The sequence below is a fragment of the Rhodamnia argentea genome, chromosome 3, assembly GCF_020921035.1.
Source record: "Rhodamnia argentea isolate NSW1041297 chromosome 3, ASM2092103v1, whole genome shotgun sequence".
NCBI lineage: Eukaryota > Viridiplantae > Streptophyta > Magnoliopsida > Myrtales > Myrtaceae > Rhodamnia > Rhodamnia argentea.
In genome coordinates this window covers 31,621,878-31,636,757 of record NC_063152.1, presented here as the reverse complement: position 1 = coordinate 31,636,757, position 14,880 = coordinate 31,621,878, and the positions used below count along the sequence as shown (strand labels likewise).

Sequence of the window (14,880 nt, the reverse complement as noted above, 5' to 3'; positions counted from 1 at the left end):
TCTTATCACTTCATGAGATTCACAGTCAATGCATTGAAGATCGAAAATTTCTTCTGTAAACAGTTTTAACAAGTACCGCTGGAGCGGTGATTAACAAGACCCTTTTTAGTAATATGTTACCAACTTACTTGATAATTATTGACACATTTGAGAAATTACTGTCGTTCGCTAAATTCCAACAATCTTAGACACTTAATCCCTGGTTTAAGTGACGTATCTGTAGAATTTTTCCATTTGAAGGGGCTGAATTTCAATCAGAGATTTTAGTGGGTTGATAGATAGTCATTGAAATATTCTAGGTGTTTGACATCTTGACTTTTGCTCAATCAAGAACAATTGGCCTCCACACTTAGTCCCCATAAAATGAGATTTTCGCAACCATCCAGAAGTTACAAAATTGAAAAGTGAGAACGTACAAAGGCAATTGGGATTTATGGATATGACTTAAGCAGATATATACAGATTTACATGTAGTCATATTAATCCTACTTTGCACGGGCTAATCTCCTATTATTAGTTGGATATATAAGAAGATCATATTTGAAAAGATAGTTATATTTGGTTGGCCACCCACTTTATCAGTATCTTTCACTTGCTCTTTTCTCTGCATTTTTCGTTTATCTTTACAGATCAGATTTTCAAAATAATCAACAAAATTTAAATAGTATGATTGGTCGTGCCAGGATTCTTGCTAACTAAGGAAAAACGTTTTTGATTAACCCCACCGAGTATTCATCCAAGAATCGGTTCATTCGAGGATAAAGTTCCTAAAACTCGGTTGAGGACGAGATGTTCGTATTCGGTCCCCGTTTATAAAAGCAAGAGAGCGAGACTCTCTCTTTCGAAAACAACAAAAAGCCAGAGTAGAAGAAGAAGAAGAGGTTCTGTCGTTGCTTCCGACTTCATTACCATGGCAGGCAGGTATCGCGGGCTTCGCTTTCTCCCCACCGACGATGAACTCTTTTTTCATTACTTGATGCCGAGGCTGCGCGGAGAACCGCTGCCCGATCCAAACGTAGTCCGCGACTACGACGTCTACGGCGGCGGCGATCCCTGGAAGATCTTTGGCAAGGATTGGGACGAGAAGTCCTATGTTTTCACCATGTTAAAGAAGAAGAGCAAATCAAGAGTGGATAGGACCGCTGGCTCGGGTACTTGGAAGGGCGAACAGAATTACAAAATCAAGGGTTCGCAAGGTGAAGTGATTGGCTACAAGAAACTATTTACTTTCGAACCTAAAGCCAACTCGAGCGAGGAAGCCAATAAAGCCGATAATGGACACTGGATCATGTACGAGTTCTCGAAGCATCCACACAATGTATGTGGTTCTTTCCCTTTTCTTCTAGGTTACTAATTATTCTAAATACACGTCCTTAATACTTTTGAACTATGTGAATTCCTTAGACGTACGCTATATTCATTCCATGTCAAGTTTGTCGACGTTCAAGAATCTCGTATGTTTGAGAACGGAAGGCGCTTATTTATGTAATTATGGTATTTTTTATGGATCCTAACTAGTTTAATCCAATTTAAAAGCATTGATATAAATGTGTTTACGATCCATCCAAAATGTGGACCACGAAAACAGGTTAGGATATAAAAAGAGTTCTTCGATCAATCGGTTAAAGAACAATTTTCATTATGGTGGGGTTGATCTAGAAAATGTGCTTTTCTCGTGACACCAATTTGGCCCTCGTTATAGGTTGCGTGTACATTTCGATTTGGCAAAAATTGTCTCCCTTTTTTTCATATACGTATTTTTTGTTGTTTGATATTTTGTTTTTCCCTCTCTTTTTTGAACGAAAGGATAATTTAACTTGTTTATATATGACGCAGGACACGGAGTGTGTCTTATGCGTTATCAGCAACAAATACGCTGAGGAAGCAAGCAAGAAGGCGCGTCGGAACCTGCACAGTAGAGTGCAACTTGAGGAAGAGAGTCGACGAGCAAAGAAGGCACGCCCACACCGCGATGATCGCACAAATGCCAACGACGTTCCTTCCGTCGCCTCGCCACCCTCAACCACCGCCACCGCTCGAGCTCAACCATCCACTTCTCCACCTTTCAACGAAGACGAAGTTGTCATTCGGCAGAACATCTGCGGTTCCACTTCCCCGGATTTTGCTGGCGACGCCATCCTCAATTCGCATCCGGCAGCGACGACGACAATGGCCGTGCCGGAGGACATCCGCTGCACTGCTGATTTCCCGGCTTTTGGTGGCGCGAACGCTGGTACATTTTCCACGACGAGCACGGCAGTACCCTCGCCCTACCGGGAATGGGCGAAACAGTTGAAGAATGTGGAAATAAGTCCGTTAGTCAAGCACCGCTTTTGTACAGTGCTCAAGGACCGCGCTCGAGCTCTCCATGCAAGGAACAACCTCTTTGAATTGAACACAGGAGGAGTTCCAGCCAATTTGCCTGATATTAGGAGAATTGATGAACTTCACCTTCTTAATTGCAATTATTACTAATTTTTCTTTTTCTTCAAAATAAGTTTGTCAAGAATGCCATTTGAGAAGCATCTTCTCTAACATATGAATTAAAATCTTTGAGTTGCTAGCTGCTTGGTCATTTACTTGTACCATGTAAATTAAAATTTTTATTTTGGTATCCCCCACTAGATTTCCTTTTTTAATAGAAAAACGTAAAGAGCAAATTTAAGCATTATATATATATATATGCATATCTTCAAATTATATATTGAATCTAATAATTTCATGTAGTACATGCCTCGCCTTTCAAGTTCATATCTAACACGTGTATAATGCATGCGAAGGATCTCGTCGTACTTCGAAACAATGGCATTTAATTCTTCTCCATTTCTTGCTCTAAATTTCTTGGATTCCAAGACAAATCCAATTGGTAATTTGTCAATTATATTACTACGAGTGGTGAATTAAAGTTGGGTATTAGAGATTCTTTTAATTAGTTAACACTTCATCATGTTTCTCTATAGTCAAACAGGTCCTCACATTGTCATACTACACATTTGATTTGCTTGTGTTAACTAACATAAAATTGTTTCAGCTATATATACAAAAATTACCTAAATGGATTCGACTTTGTGATGGTTAATTATCTTTATTCTTCAAATTGTATATTCCGAGTACTCATTTAACATTGGCTTTCCTGTCGTTCCTTTTGGATGTTTAGTGAATCCTAACTTCTTGTTTTTTTTTTTCCGTAGTTAACCGCACCGTGTTTTTACAAATTTTCAGTCAATCATAACTGGGCGTATTTATTTTATGAAAAACTCAAGATTTGGAAAATATTTTTCGAATAATAAATGCTCGTATCACTTACAAAAATGGATGAACGCAAAATATTTTCAACGACCACAAAAATAGTGAGGCATAAATTGTTGTCGATAATGAAAATATTTTTGGTCAACTAATTTTTGTAAGAGATATAACTAATCATTTTTTGGAAAGTGTTTTTTCGAATTTTTGAATTTTCCGCGAAACAAACGCTCTCTTGAAAGAAAATTAAGATGTTTGCCAAAATTACTCGAGCAAAATTAAGGGATATGATTAACGGCGGCTTTGGATAAAAGTGGCTTCGAATTAGTTAGGTCCTCCAATAATCTCATTGTCACGCAGTACAATTTTACTCCACAAATATCAAGATTCAAGATAACACTCCCATCAAACATGGGAGTAAGATCTCCTTCCCGAGTACGTCTACCCTATGCTTTTCAACAAATTATATAGGTTTATATAAGATATGTAGATGCCTGCGTATGGTTTTATAAGATCATCTTTATCTTTTAAATAGTTGAGAAGATCTCCGCACCTGACGCGAAACATAGATACGTAATGGAGACCACATAAAAGCCAGAAAGTTTTTTGCCGCCACTTAATACCATCGTTCTTCTTCTTGAGTGAGAGAAAGACAAGGAGAGAGATAATCGCCTACATGGATCGCCCGGTTCGGTTTCACCCTACCGATGAACAGCTTTTCGCTCACTTCCTCGTCGGAAAGGCAACCGGCGCGCCATTGCCACCCAATCCTATCGAAGAACGCGACATTTACAGCCAGGAGCCTCAGGAGATCTTTGACGCGGCTTCGGACCGGACGTTCTACGTTTTCACCACGTTGAGAAAGAACAAGTCGAGGGTTTTAAGGACGGCCGGATCGGGGACGTGGAAAGAGCAGCACTCATCGAAGATCACAAACGGTGACGGCGAGTTAATTGGCCACAAGAAGTCCTTCAAGTTCAAAGGAGGACAAGGCTCAAGTGCAACGAATGGACGCTGGATCATGTACGAGTTCTCAATGTGCGACGAGCAGGTAAGATTTTAGTCTTTTGATGGTCCTTTGACTCACGTTGTTACGATAGGCCATTGATTATAGCCCCATCATGATGGCCGTTCTTGTGCGTAGGGTAGTAACAAAAGGGTCTCGGTCTTCCATAATCTTTGTTTGCCGACAGAATTCTGTAGGGGTCCCAACTTAAAAATTTTCCAGATGAGTGAAAACATAAATAAAAAACCAAGATAATTTGATGAAAGAATGTGCCCTTGTTAAATGGCAAATGTTGGCGGGAGTCCCTTAATGGGAGATATTGGATCCAATTCGAAAATATAGGGGGAGGTGGCGGGGAATTGCAATATAAATGAAACTTCAGGGGTGTTGTGCAAACAATTCATCGTACATGTAGGGAGTAAAGTCTAACTCTCGCTTATCGTCCTGTCCCCTCTGTATCATAGTACTTGGTCGTTTTTTTTTTTTTTTTTGTTGTGTTGGACACCCTTTGGGCTGAAAACTGTTAGCCTCTTGGATTAACTCTGTGCAGCAATGCAAGTACGTCTTGTGCAAAATCAAATATCACAAAGACGAGAAGAAATCAGGAGAGAAGGCAATTGTAATTTCGGACGACTCTCCGGAGCGATTCGAAGACGGTAATCAACGAGCGAAGAGGGCGTGCTGACTCGACGACTACCGCGATCGCATAAATGTCATCCATTACTCTGCTGCCGCGTTGCCGTCACCTACAGTAGACCAAGCTCGAGCTGCTGCTTCCCGAGCTGTTGGCAGCGGCGTCATGTACGCCGAACCACTTCGGATGTCGACGGTGGCAGCGGCCACCTTGCATTTGGATACTGATGACCCTGGTTTCTCTGGTTTCGGCAGTGACGCAAATGCCAATTCGCATCTTCCAATGGCGACGGCGACGTTGAAGCAAAGCAGCAACGTAACCCTCAGTCCGCTCTTCACGACCGCAAAGGCGGGGGCTGTGAGAAGGGACATTCGCTGCGCTAGTTATTCCCCGGCTTTTGGGTGCAACCGGGGTGCCGACGTGCTTCCCGCGATCACAACATCCGCACAAGTAGATACCGGCAACACCACTTAACTACCATTTGACGGGGATGCGCATGTCGATTTACTTCCTACGACGGCAGAACAAGGCGACGACGGTGGATGGATGGATCGCTTGATGGATATGGAGATAGGTCCGGTGGTCTACTCCGATTACCTCTCCTATTCAAATCTTTTTTCCTAATCAATCGGAAGGCAATACAATTGGGATGCTCGCATCCGCGCTCAGCGGACCGCGCAACCAGGCGTGGGATCGGACTTCTTTATATCAACAAAGGAGCGTTTCTGAATTACAAGAGCAAGATGTTCCAGTCACATTAGGATGTGCTGATGAACCATAGGCACGCTCTTTTGTCAGTGCTCATTCGAATGATGTAAATACAGTTGCTGCTTTTAGTTATATATACATATGAGATGCTTCTCCTTCAAACAAAATATTTTCATACGATACTATGCAGGACATAGGATTGCATGTGTACGGTCGACTAGAAGTCCATACAGTAGAAGAACGACTAATGCTAAAACGTCACACAATTTCGTTTAGTCGTGCACCACGGTAATTGTTCTTACTTCTTTTTTTATTGGAAAGTGCAATAACTGATTTTCTAGCAATTTAAAAAATATTTGGACAGCATTTTTCTGAAGATAACCGCTTGTATCTCTTGAAATAATTAATTAAGAAGAATATTTTCATTGTCCTCGTTAAGTTTTGTCTAAATATTTTCGTGAATGATGAAAATATTTTTTTGTTTTTTTTTTTTTTTGTGATCGATACAAGCGATCATTTCTAACAGAAAAAATATTAAAAAAATCTTTTTATCTTTCACCAAATTAACACATCCCTAAAGTCCTACTTGTCACCGTTTGTGATAATTCTTAAGAGGCAATATTTTTAACGACTAGTTATAGAGCTATCTTATGTGTTCATGGGGCATGCTTCTACTTATATCCTTTGTGGCCCATTTGATTTTGCTATTTGCACTCCTATGGTGAAATTGCAAAAAGAAGCCCTAAACCGACTGGATTTGTATCAATTCGCTCTTAAACCGTACGATAATTTGCCAACTTAATCATTCTGGCCATTTTTTACCGGACATTGCTGACATGGGTGCTGGCCTCCTACGTGGATAATTTTTTATTTTCAAAAAAATCGAATCTTTTAGTATGTTTTATTTTGTTTTTTCCTTTTTCCTCTACCAGCCGCCAAGCCTCTATGACCGACCGTAGGAGAGGGCCGACCTCACTAGGATTTGGTGAGACACGACCTTGCCGTCCTTGGGCGAGCTTCAACCTCACCCAAGACTAGCGAGGCTTGAGCCTCACCTCCCCTCGAGTGAGCTCGACCTCGTCATCCAAATGATAAGAATTTGCCAACCGCTGGCACATCTCGAGTTTCTTCACCCTTGGGAAGGTCAGCAAGGTCAACCATCTCTTGTGGCTGGCCGCTGCCGAGGCTCGGCGACCAGTAGAGGAAGAATGAAAAGGTTAAAAAAAAAAAAAAATATTAAAACGTTTAATTTTCTTAAAGAGTTAAGAGGTTGATAACTAAATTGGCACAAGTGTGATAGATTTATAACCTTTTCAGTAATTTTCTCCTCCAAAAGGCATAAAAGTGTGTAAAGGTTGGTGATGACTAATGATCGCTTTCACAGAGATTAATTACTGCTAAACCAACGAAGACCGAGGAAAAACATCGTTGATACTCATGTTTTAGACATGAAATATATGGAGAGTAATGAAAATTTAAAAAAAATAGTTAAAAATGATGATTTTAAATGTCTGCATAGCTTTAGACCCAAAAAAAACAAAATGTCTGCATAGCTACCAATAGAGTTGAAGACCGTGATAATAACTAAAACTGGCTATATCCATGTTCAAACGCTTGGAGTAACTATGACTTGGAACCTGCTATTCCGGTGACAAAGTCACAGTCCGACGGCATTCCCAATGGACCAGAGCTGAGGTGTTCACCCCTTGCCGGATGGCGACGTGCATCAAGAGCTATTGTCGCATGAGCACGAGGCGCACGCGAAGCCGATGCGCATACGCCGCCGGATCGCATGATTCTTACGTGGGACTTGCCTCATCTAACGGAGTATACGAACTAAGTTCACAAGATCAGGTGGAGCTTTTTCACGCGAGGACAAAAGATCGAATGGATCGACTTCCATGCGACAGTTGCAACTAACCATGCCGACAAAGCAAATCCGCCACCCCCTCCCGACGTCGACCCCTCCTTAAGCACGATACAAAATATGTTATTCACGAGGCAAACACCATAAAAAAAATCTCAAACTATGCCAATTATAATACAAAACACCTTAATTTTTTTTTTCCAAAAATCCTAAACTTATCCGTTGTGACATAAAAATCATCAATTTTTTTTTTGTATCACGAAAAAATATATACCCTTTCTTACAATTCCATTCAAGGTATATTTAACGTATTATTATAAGTTCGGAATTTTTCATGATACGAAAAAGAAGTTTTAAGGTATTTGTGTCACAATGGGTTGACATAGGAAAAAAGTTTGAAGTTTAACCATTTTTAAAATAATGAACATGTACGTGCATTTAAGTTACTATATAGATTAAGGGTGAATGCGTGGTTTTATAGACCCACCCAAGAACCTTGTTAGCTCTCCTCTAAACAAAATAAATATATAGAGAATAGAGAGCTGAAGTTACATACATATATATTATAAAAATAATTGGCCGGTCAAGTCCGGTTGTCCAGTTCCAACCTGAAATTTCGAATCAGACCGCCCGTCACCAATTAAAAAAAAAATAGAACTTGGGAACTATTGGGAACTACCTAGAATCGGCCGATTTAGGCAGCTCCCGATCCTTTTGCATGCCCCTACGCCCTTGCCCATCTAGCGGCATAGGCGCGACGGCCATCGGTAGCCTCTCTCAAGTTCACCGGTCGGTGCCACGCGCTGATTACTCGCGACGGGATTGAGTCGACTAGAATTGTCGTGCGTCCTTCCTCGAAAATGAAGTGGGCCTGAAAACGCTGCCGCGTCGCGTGATCGAGGGACGGTTGGGATGGATGACGCTCGGGATGGATGACGCTCGGGACACGCAAAAGAAAGTTGGCTCGCAGTTCGTTTTCGTGGAACCGCGCGCACGAAAGCTCTGCACCTCCTACCGCTCCCAACCAAACCCCACCAGGTCCTCACCCTCCTGGATCCTACCGTCACCTGCCTGTGACCGTTCCGCCCTCACCCTTTTTCAACCCGCTTCCGAAGACACTTTCTGGTCCTGAATTTTTCTCCATTTTCTTTCTTGTCCCTACCATGTGCTTATGGAAATTCATAATTGAATCTCGGTTAAATAGTTGGTGGCCACCGCAAATGAATCCGAATTGGACTAAGGGCTTGATTGACTTTAATTGACCACCAAGGTTCACTCCATCTTCCACAAGAGTATTCGAGACACTCAAATGTGCTCGATGTTCGGTTGGAGAAGTCCACAAGAGTCCTAAGCTCCGAGAAAACACTGTGTTTGGTTTTGGAAATATCCGACACGCATTTAAGGGATCTTGTTTCGGTAATACTGAGAAAAATATCGAAGAAATCAATAAAAAAAATCTTGTTTGATTATGCTTCGACGGAGCAAGACGCGGCTCTTTTTTAACTTTTATGAAAGGCCAAGACAGTTGAGTTGACTTGGTTCCTTATTAAGGCACGATTAAGAAAGACTTTGTTTGACTTGGTGGGGCGGGAACCGTTGTATCCAAGGAACTTGTCTCGCTAATCATTAGCTGTCCTACGCCTCTCCATATGGAAGAACAAGAACTGTCGACCAAGTCGTCGAGGGGATATTCTTATTCTCAGCTTCAAACTACATTGGAACAAGCAAAGATAGATGCTAAGTTGCAAACTAATCCTTTCAAAAAAACAAATTAAGGTCGATAGGCTCATTAGAATTTTTTTTAATTCGTGCATTTACTTTTCTATGTTGCGTACGACCCATATTTTCGTAAATTTTTTTTTATTAAGTTTGAAGCAATTTATTTTAGACGAAAGCACGTAAATTGGGGTCTCGTAATGATTAAGTTATATCGGAATGGCAGTGGTGACAAGTGGTGTTTATTGAAGCGACGATGTTATTCCCGCACAAAAACAGAAGAAATTGTTTTAAAATATCATAGCAGCTTAAGTCATGTTATTTGATTAGCAATGTCTGTGGTGAGAGTTTTAGAACTTTCTCTTGATGCAAACTTAAGCATATATCGTGTGATCACAGAATGTTACGCATCCTCCTTGCATGCCATGATTACCGACCCATCTTGCTCAAAATTTTAAACGGTCAACATTCCATGCCCCGTCCAAATGTTCTAGTGACATACTTTCGCATCACGTGTTTGTAATTATGTGTCTTAAAGTTTGTGAACTTTAAAAAAGCAGTGATTTCACAAGGTGGTCCATTTGGGCACGCTGGCCCAAGCTGCTGGTATAGGATGTCATCATTAAAGGAGCAAAAAAAGGAAGAAGGCAAAAGAAAAGAAGATAATTATAATAACAATAATAAGTAAAGAAGGGAGAGAACCGTTAGGTAGGAATAAAAATACTAATTTTTTTTGTCGTAATAAAAATACTAATTTAGTTTTTTTTTTAGGTTAGATACTAATTTAATTTGTTGAATTTAGCCTTTTTTTTTTACCTCATGCCCTTGTGGGGGATTTAAATGAACTGCCATGGGAGAGATTATCCATATTGGTTGAAAATTGAAATGGCGTGTACAAATATACTCTGTTTAATGAGAGACGAGACGTGCCAGTTAATGAGACACAATCTTTCTAGATCCCACTATATTCACCCCAAATTATAATATTACCTAATTTATAGGGCTATTATGCTCATTGTGACATCAATACCTCAAAATTTTACCGTATTGATAAAAGTTTGAGGTATCGGTGACACGGAGAAAAAAAAAAGGTTGGTAATGGTGCCCCAATGAGCAAAGTTCAGGATTTTTTTTTTATCACACTTTTACAAATTTAGCGATTTTAGTGACAAAAAAAAAAGATGGTTTGAGGTAAATATATCACGTGGGGCATAATTCAATGTTTCTGGTGGTATTTTCTTTAAAAAAAAAAATGATAGCCTAACGGTCCGACATTACTACCAATTATTTCTGACCATACGATCTCTCAATCAATGATTGATTTATACAAAATACTCGATGATGATATGTGGCTCTACGTTAAATATTATACTGTGCATTTTCCTTTTCATAATCTATATGCCAATCTGAATTGATTATTTGTCAAAGAAAAAATTAATGAAATGTGAAAACGTGTTGATAATTAAGAAGGAAAACACACCTCTGTCCATAGTGGAAAATTATATGAACTAAATTTTCGGTGGAAATTTAATAAATCATACCAAAAACCGCGTGAGCATCCCCCATTAAGTCCCGTCGCTCCAAATGTAAGCAACTGCACGAATTAGTTTAGCCTAATCTTAATTAACAAATTAATCCAGCTGGATTATTGCCACGTCCCCTACAAATCGTCGCCGAGCAAAAATCCCACCAGCTACGAAACAACACGAAAGAAAACGAAACGTAGGTCCCACGGAGGGCGTTATGGTAAATTCGGCCAACTGCCCCCGCGTCCTACCGTACCGCGGTCTATAAAAAAAACGGCCACGTCACCCAGGTTACTTTAGCAAAACTTCCTCACCGCCTCGCCATCCTATAGTCTTCGTCGCAATTAAAATTGAGTTTTAACGGCTAAAACCATAAAAGCAAAAGAAAGCTCTCGCAGATCCTCCTCCGACTCCTCCCCATATCTGCCTCCCTTCGCATTCTCGCGTCTCGTCGATCGTTCTCGTTTTCTCCCTTCGAAGCCACTCCTCGTTCCTCAATCCTCCTCTTTTTCTTCTTCTCCGCGTGGAGAGATCGTGGAGTGTATATACGGGAGCTCTCTGAATTCGAGGCAGAGTACACGGTGGTTCGCGCGGTGAATCGGATTCGGTTGGTTGTTTTTGGGTCGAATCCGGTTCGATTCGAGCCATGTCGGGCCGAGATCTTGAGCGAGGCTCCGGGAAGGGCGCCGCCCCGGCCAATTACCGCGGTGGGAGCTACAACCAGACGGCGTACTACGCGAATCGCCGCCGTGACTCCGACAGCCAGTGGACGTCGTGGCTGGTCCCGGTGATCGTCGCCGCCAACGTCGCGGTGTTCATCGTGACGATGTTCGTGAACAATTGCCCGCGGAACAATCTCGGGTTCGAAGGCGGCTGCTTCGCCAAGTTCCTCGGGAGGCTCTCGTTCCAGCCGCTCAAGGAGAATCCTCTCTTCGGTCCTTCTTCGGAAACGTGAGTGGTTTCGTTTTGTTTGTGTGATTTTATAATCGTAGTTGTTGTGCAACCTCTTGCTGTTGGGAGCCTCATATTCAGCTCCAAATTGAGAAAAATTCTCGCATTGGACTTGTTGCTTGATGATCAGCCTGTCCCGGTGCAGAAATGTGTACTCCAGTGTGTACGCCACTTGATTCGTGAAATTGGACAGGCTGGTCTAATGATAATTATGCCTTTCTGGGTTTCGGTTTAATATTTGTTTCAGCGAGTTTGATTGGCTATTGTGGATCATAAGCTTGGCTAATTCTTCTTGCTCTGAACTAGATGGTTCTGGAAAATATGTCTTGTTGAATTCGAGTTCCAGCTTGGGATTTTTATTTGATTTTGACTGGCTTGAAGCTGCTCATTTGAAAAGTTGCTGGCTTCCTCCTTTGAGGGAGTTGGCGTATCTTAATCATGGAGAATTTGTGATTCAATCTCGGTGAACATGGTAAATTATACTATTGCATATCGCTATCATCTGTATATGCAAATAAATAAACATATAGATGAATGCAGATATGGGCCAAAGGAAAAGAGATGAATGTAGCTGCATCTTGATCTGCATTGGCGTTTGATTCCGCCAGCTTTTTGTTCGCATATTCTATAATTTTAGCTTTGAGTCATGCAAAGTTTCTCATTTTGCGATTAGTCCAGGCAAATCTTGAAGCATTCTTTTTCAAGACATTGTCTTTATGTTTGTCATATCTTTTGTGTTTTGAGCTGGGTGGTTTTGTAATGTTGTGAAGCCTCATTTTTTAACAGCTAATTTGTAGCTTTCTCATGATTCAAATTGACAGAAATAAAGCAAATTGATTGGTGGTCGACAATCTTGTTTCTTTTGATATGATATGACACGTTTTTTGTTTGATGGTGAATTCTATTTGCATAATTTAATATTTACGTTCTCTGTTCGTTTTATGCTTTGATGTTTCAAATAGTTGGCCCCTTGATTCATCCGAAGGTCTTTTCCTTTGGTTTCTTCCATTAGCAAAATGTTCATATGAAGTTTTGTCTGGATTAAGATGTACTGTTTCTTTTCCTTTTACGACTATCATTGGGCCGAAAAATTTTCCGGGTTGACATCCAATTTTCTGTTTGACCCTGTTATTTGGCGAAAAACTTATAATTAATGCGTGATTAAATACGAGAAGTTCCATTACAAAATATCAGATGATGGAGTACCACTGTTGCTTCTTGAAACCTTTCTCTACGTTCATTTAGGCTTTACTGAGTCCTACAGTGTTTTGCGACTTAAGTTTAAACAGCTAGAAGTAATTGAGTGACATCCTGATTGGAAACTTAGCATCATAACTGTCCATCATTGACTAAGCCAACGGATATAGACATTTCCATAATTTATTGGAGAATATTTGTGGCGATATGGATCATGGTTGAACTTCATGCTTTGTTTTAATATAGATTGCAGAAGATGGGAGCTTTAGTGTGGGACAAGGTTGTACATGGAAACCAAGGTTGGAGACTCATCACATGTATGTGGTTGCATGCTGGTGTCATTCATCTGCTTGCAAACATGCTGAGCTTGGTCTTCATTGGCATTCGCCTTGAACAGCAATTCGGCTTCGGTATGTCAACTGTCTGCATCACATAATAATGTCTTAAAGCTGGTCTAAGGTTTCATTCCATTGCCTGTTTGATTTAGGGAGTCTTCTACTAGATGAGTTTCATCACTGTGGACTCTAATTGACATTACTCTTCTGTGGTTACCCCTGCAGTGAGAGTTGGAGCTATCTATCTAATATCAGGATTTGGTGGTAGCATCCTGTCCTCCCTTTTTATTCAGAACAATAATATCTCTGTCGGTGCTTCTGGCGCTCTCTTTGGGCTTTTGGGAGCGATGTTATCAGAGCTTATTACTAACTGGACCATCTATACCAATAAGGTCTGATGTTCTCCATGTCATTGTTTATTCCCCAAAGCCGAATATCTCAACGCAACAAGAAATAAAGAGGAATGAAATAGATGTTCATTTCTCTGTGCATCATGATTTTTGCCCACTCGTGTAGGTTAAATCCCCGCATGATGATGACTAGTGAGACACACACACACGTAGATGTTAAAATTGTTCCATAGCCGTTCCAATAACACGAGTAGAATGGCTAGATCCTAGCACCAAAGGTTGAAATTGAAGATTTTTCGGGGCAGCACTCATTAAACTATGACTGCTCTTAACTTTTTAAGTTTCACTGAATTTAAGGAAAGTACATGCTTTGACCATGGTGCTTATATTGTGTTAAAAAATGTATCGAATGCAGTCAGTTGGCAAGTTTTTTCATTAGCAACCTTCTTTATCTCATGCAGGCTGCAGCACTCTTCACATTGATTTTCATCATAGCCATTAATCTAGCATTGGGGATTCTCCCTCATGTGGACAACTTTGCCCATATTGGAGGATTCTTGACAGGATTCCTTCTCGGTTTTATTTTGCTCGTCCGGCCCCAGTTTGGCTGGGTGGAGAGTCGTTATCGTACTGCCGATGCTCGGGTCAAATCGAAGCACATGGGTTACCAATATGTCCTCTGGCTGATTGCCTTGGTCTTGTTGATAGCTGGGTAAGCTCTTTATCCATGACAAAATTAAAAGCTTGCATCGATGGACCAAGAACTTTCCTATTGTCATTTGCATAAATAGGGACATTTTAGCTTATTGTAATTTTGGACCTCCTCCCCACAAGAAATCATAGGAAAACATTTCTCTCCTTCTGTTTCTCTCCTAAACCCTCGATATTACCTGGAACGGAATATTGAATGCTTTGCTTACTAATGGATTCATGAGTGCTTTAGGGCTCTCGGGAGTTGCCTGCCATGAAAGATTGACTTGAGCTTGTCTTAACTGCTGCAGATTTGTGGTGGGGTTGATCATGCTTTTCAGAGGAGAGAATGGAAATGATCACTGCAGCTGGTGCCACTACCTCAGCTGTGTGCCGACTTCGAGATGGAAGTGTAATAACTGAGATAAGTCCCGAGAGCTCTGTGTCTCACATACTCGTGTTCGTGGTACATTTGATTCTTTGTTTATTTTGTGACATCCCTTACTGCTGTGTAAATCTGTAGCTTCAAACAACTCCCCGTATTTTACCCGTCGACTTATAGAAATACAGTATACCGAGGTCAAATCTCTCTAAAAAAAAAAATAGATTGAATGAATTGCATTCACTTGGATTCGCAAGAAGAGAATGTGGAAAACA

At 40.8% G+C, this 14,880-nt stretch overlaps 3 protein-coding genes across 3 annotated transcripts; all 3 read left to right on the top strand.

The window, feature by feature from the left end:
• The first annotated feature begins 910 nt into the window (after positions 1–910).
• LOC125314174 (NAC domain-containing protein 2-like) lies at positions 911–2,475 on the top strand. Its single transcript, XM_048275672.1, has 2 exons — positions 911–1,318; positions 1,837–2,475. The coding sequence occupies exons 1-2, from the start codon at positions 911–913 to the stop codon at positions 2,473–2,475; spliced, it is 1,047 nt and encodes a 348-aa protein (XP_048131629.1).
• Positions 2,476–3,919: 1,444 nt separating this feature from the next.
• LOC125314173 (NAC domain-containing protein 41-like) lies at positions 3,920–5,357 on the top strand. Its single transcript, XM_048275671.1, has 3 exons — positions 3,920–4,294; positions 4,800–4,905; positions 5,002–5,357. Exons 1-3 carry the CDS (start codon positions 3,920–3,922, stop codon positions 5,355–5,357), a joined length of 837 nt encoding a protein of 278 aa, XP_048131628.1.
• A 5,717-nt stretch (positions 5,358–11,074) lies between these two features.
• Positions 11,075–14,873, top strand: LOC115746552 (RHOMBOID-like protein 2). Its single transcript, XM_030682362.2, has 5 exons — positions 11,075–11,651; positions 13,095–13,258; positions 13,409–13,575; positions 13,995–14,245; positions 14,535–14,873. The coding sequence occupies exons 1-5, from the start codon at positions 11,347–11,349 to the stop codon at positions 14,644–14,646; spliced, it is 999 nt and encodes a 332-aa protein (XP_030538222.1). The 5' UTR covers positions 11,075–11,346; the 3' UTR covers positions 14,647–14,873.
• Positions 14,874–14,880: the final 7 nt, after the last annotated feature.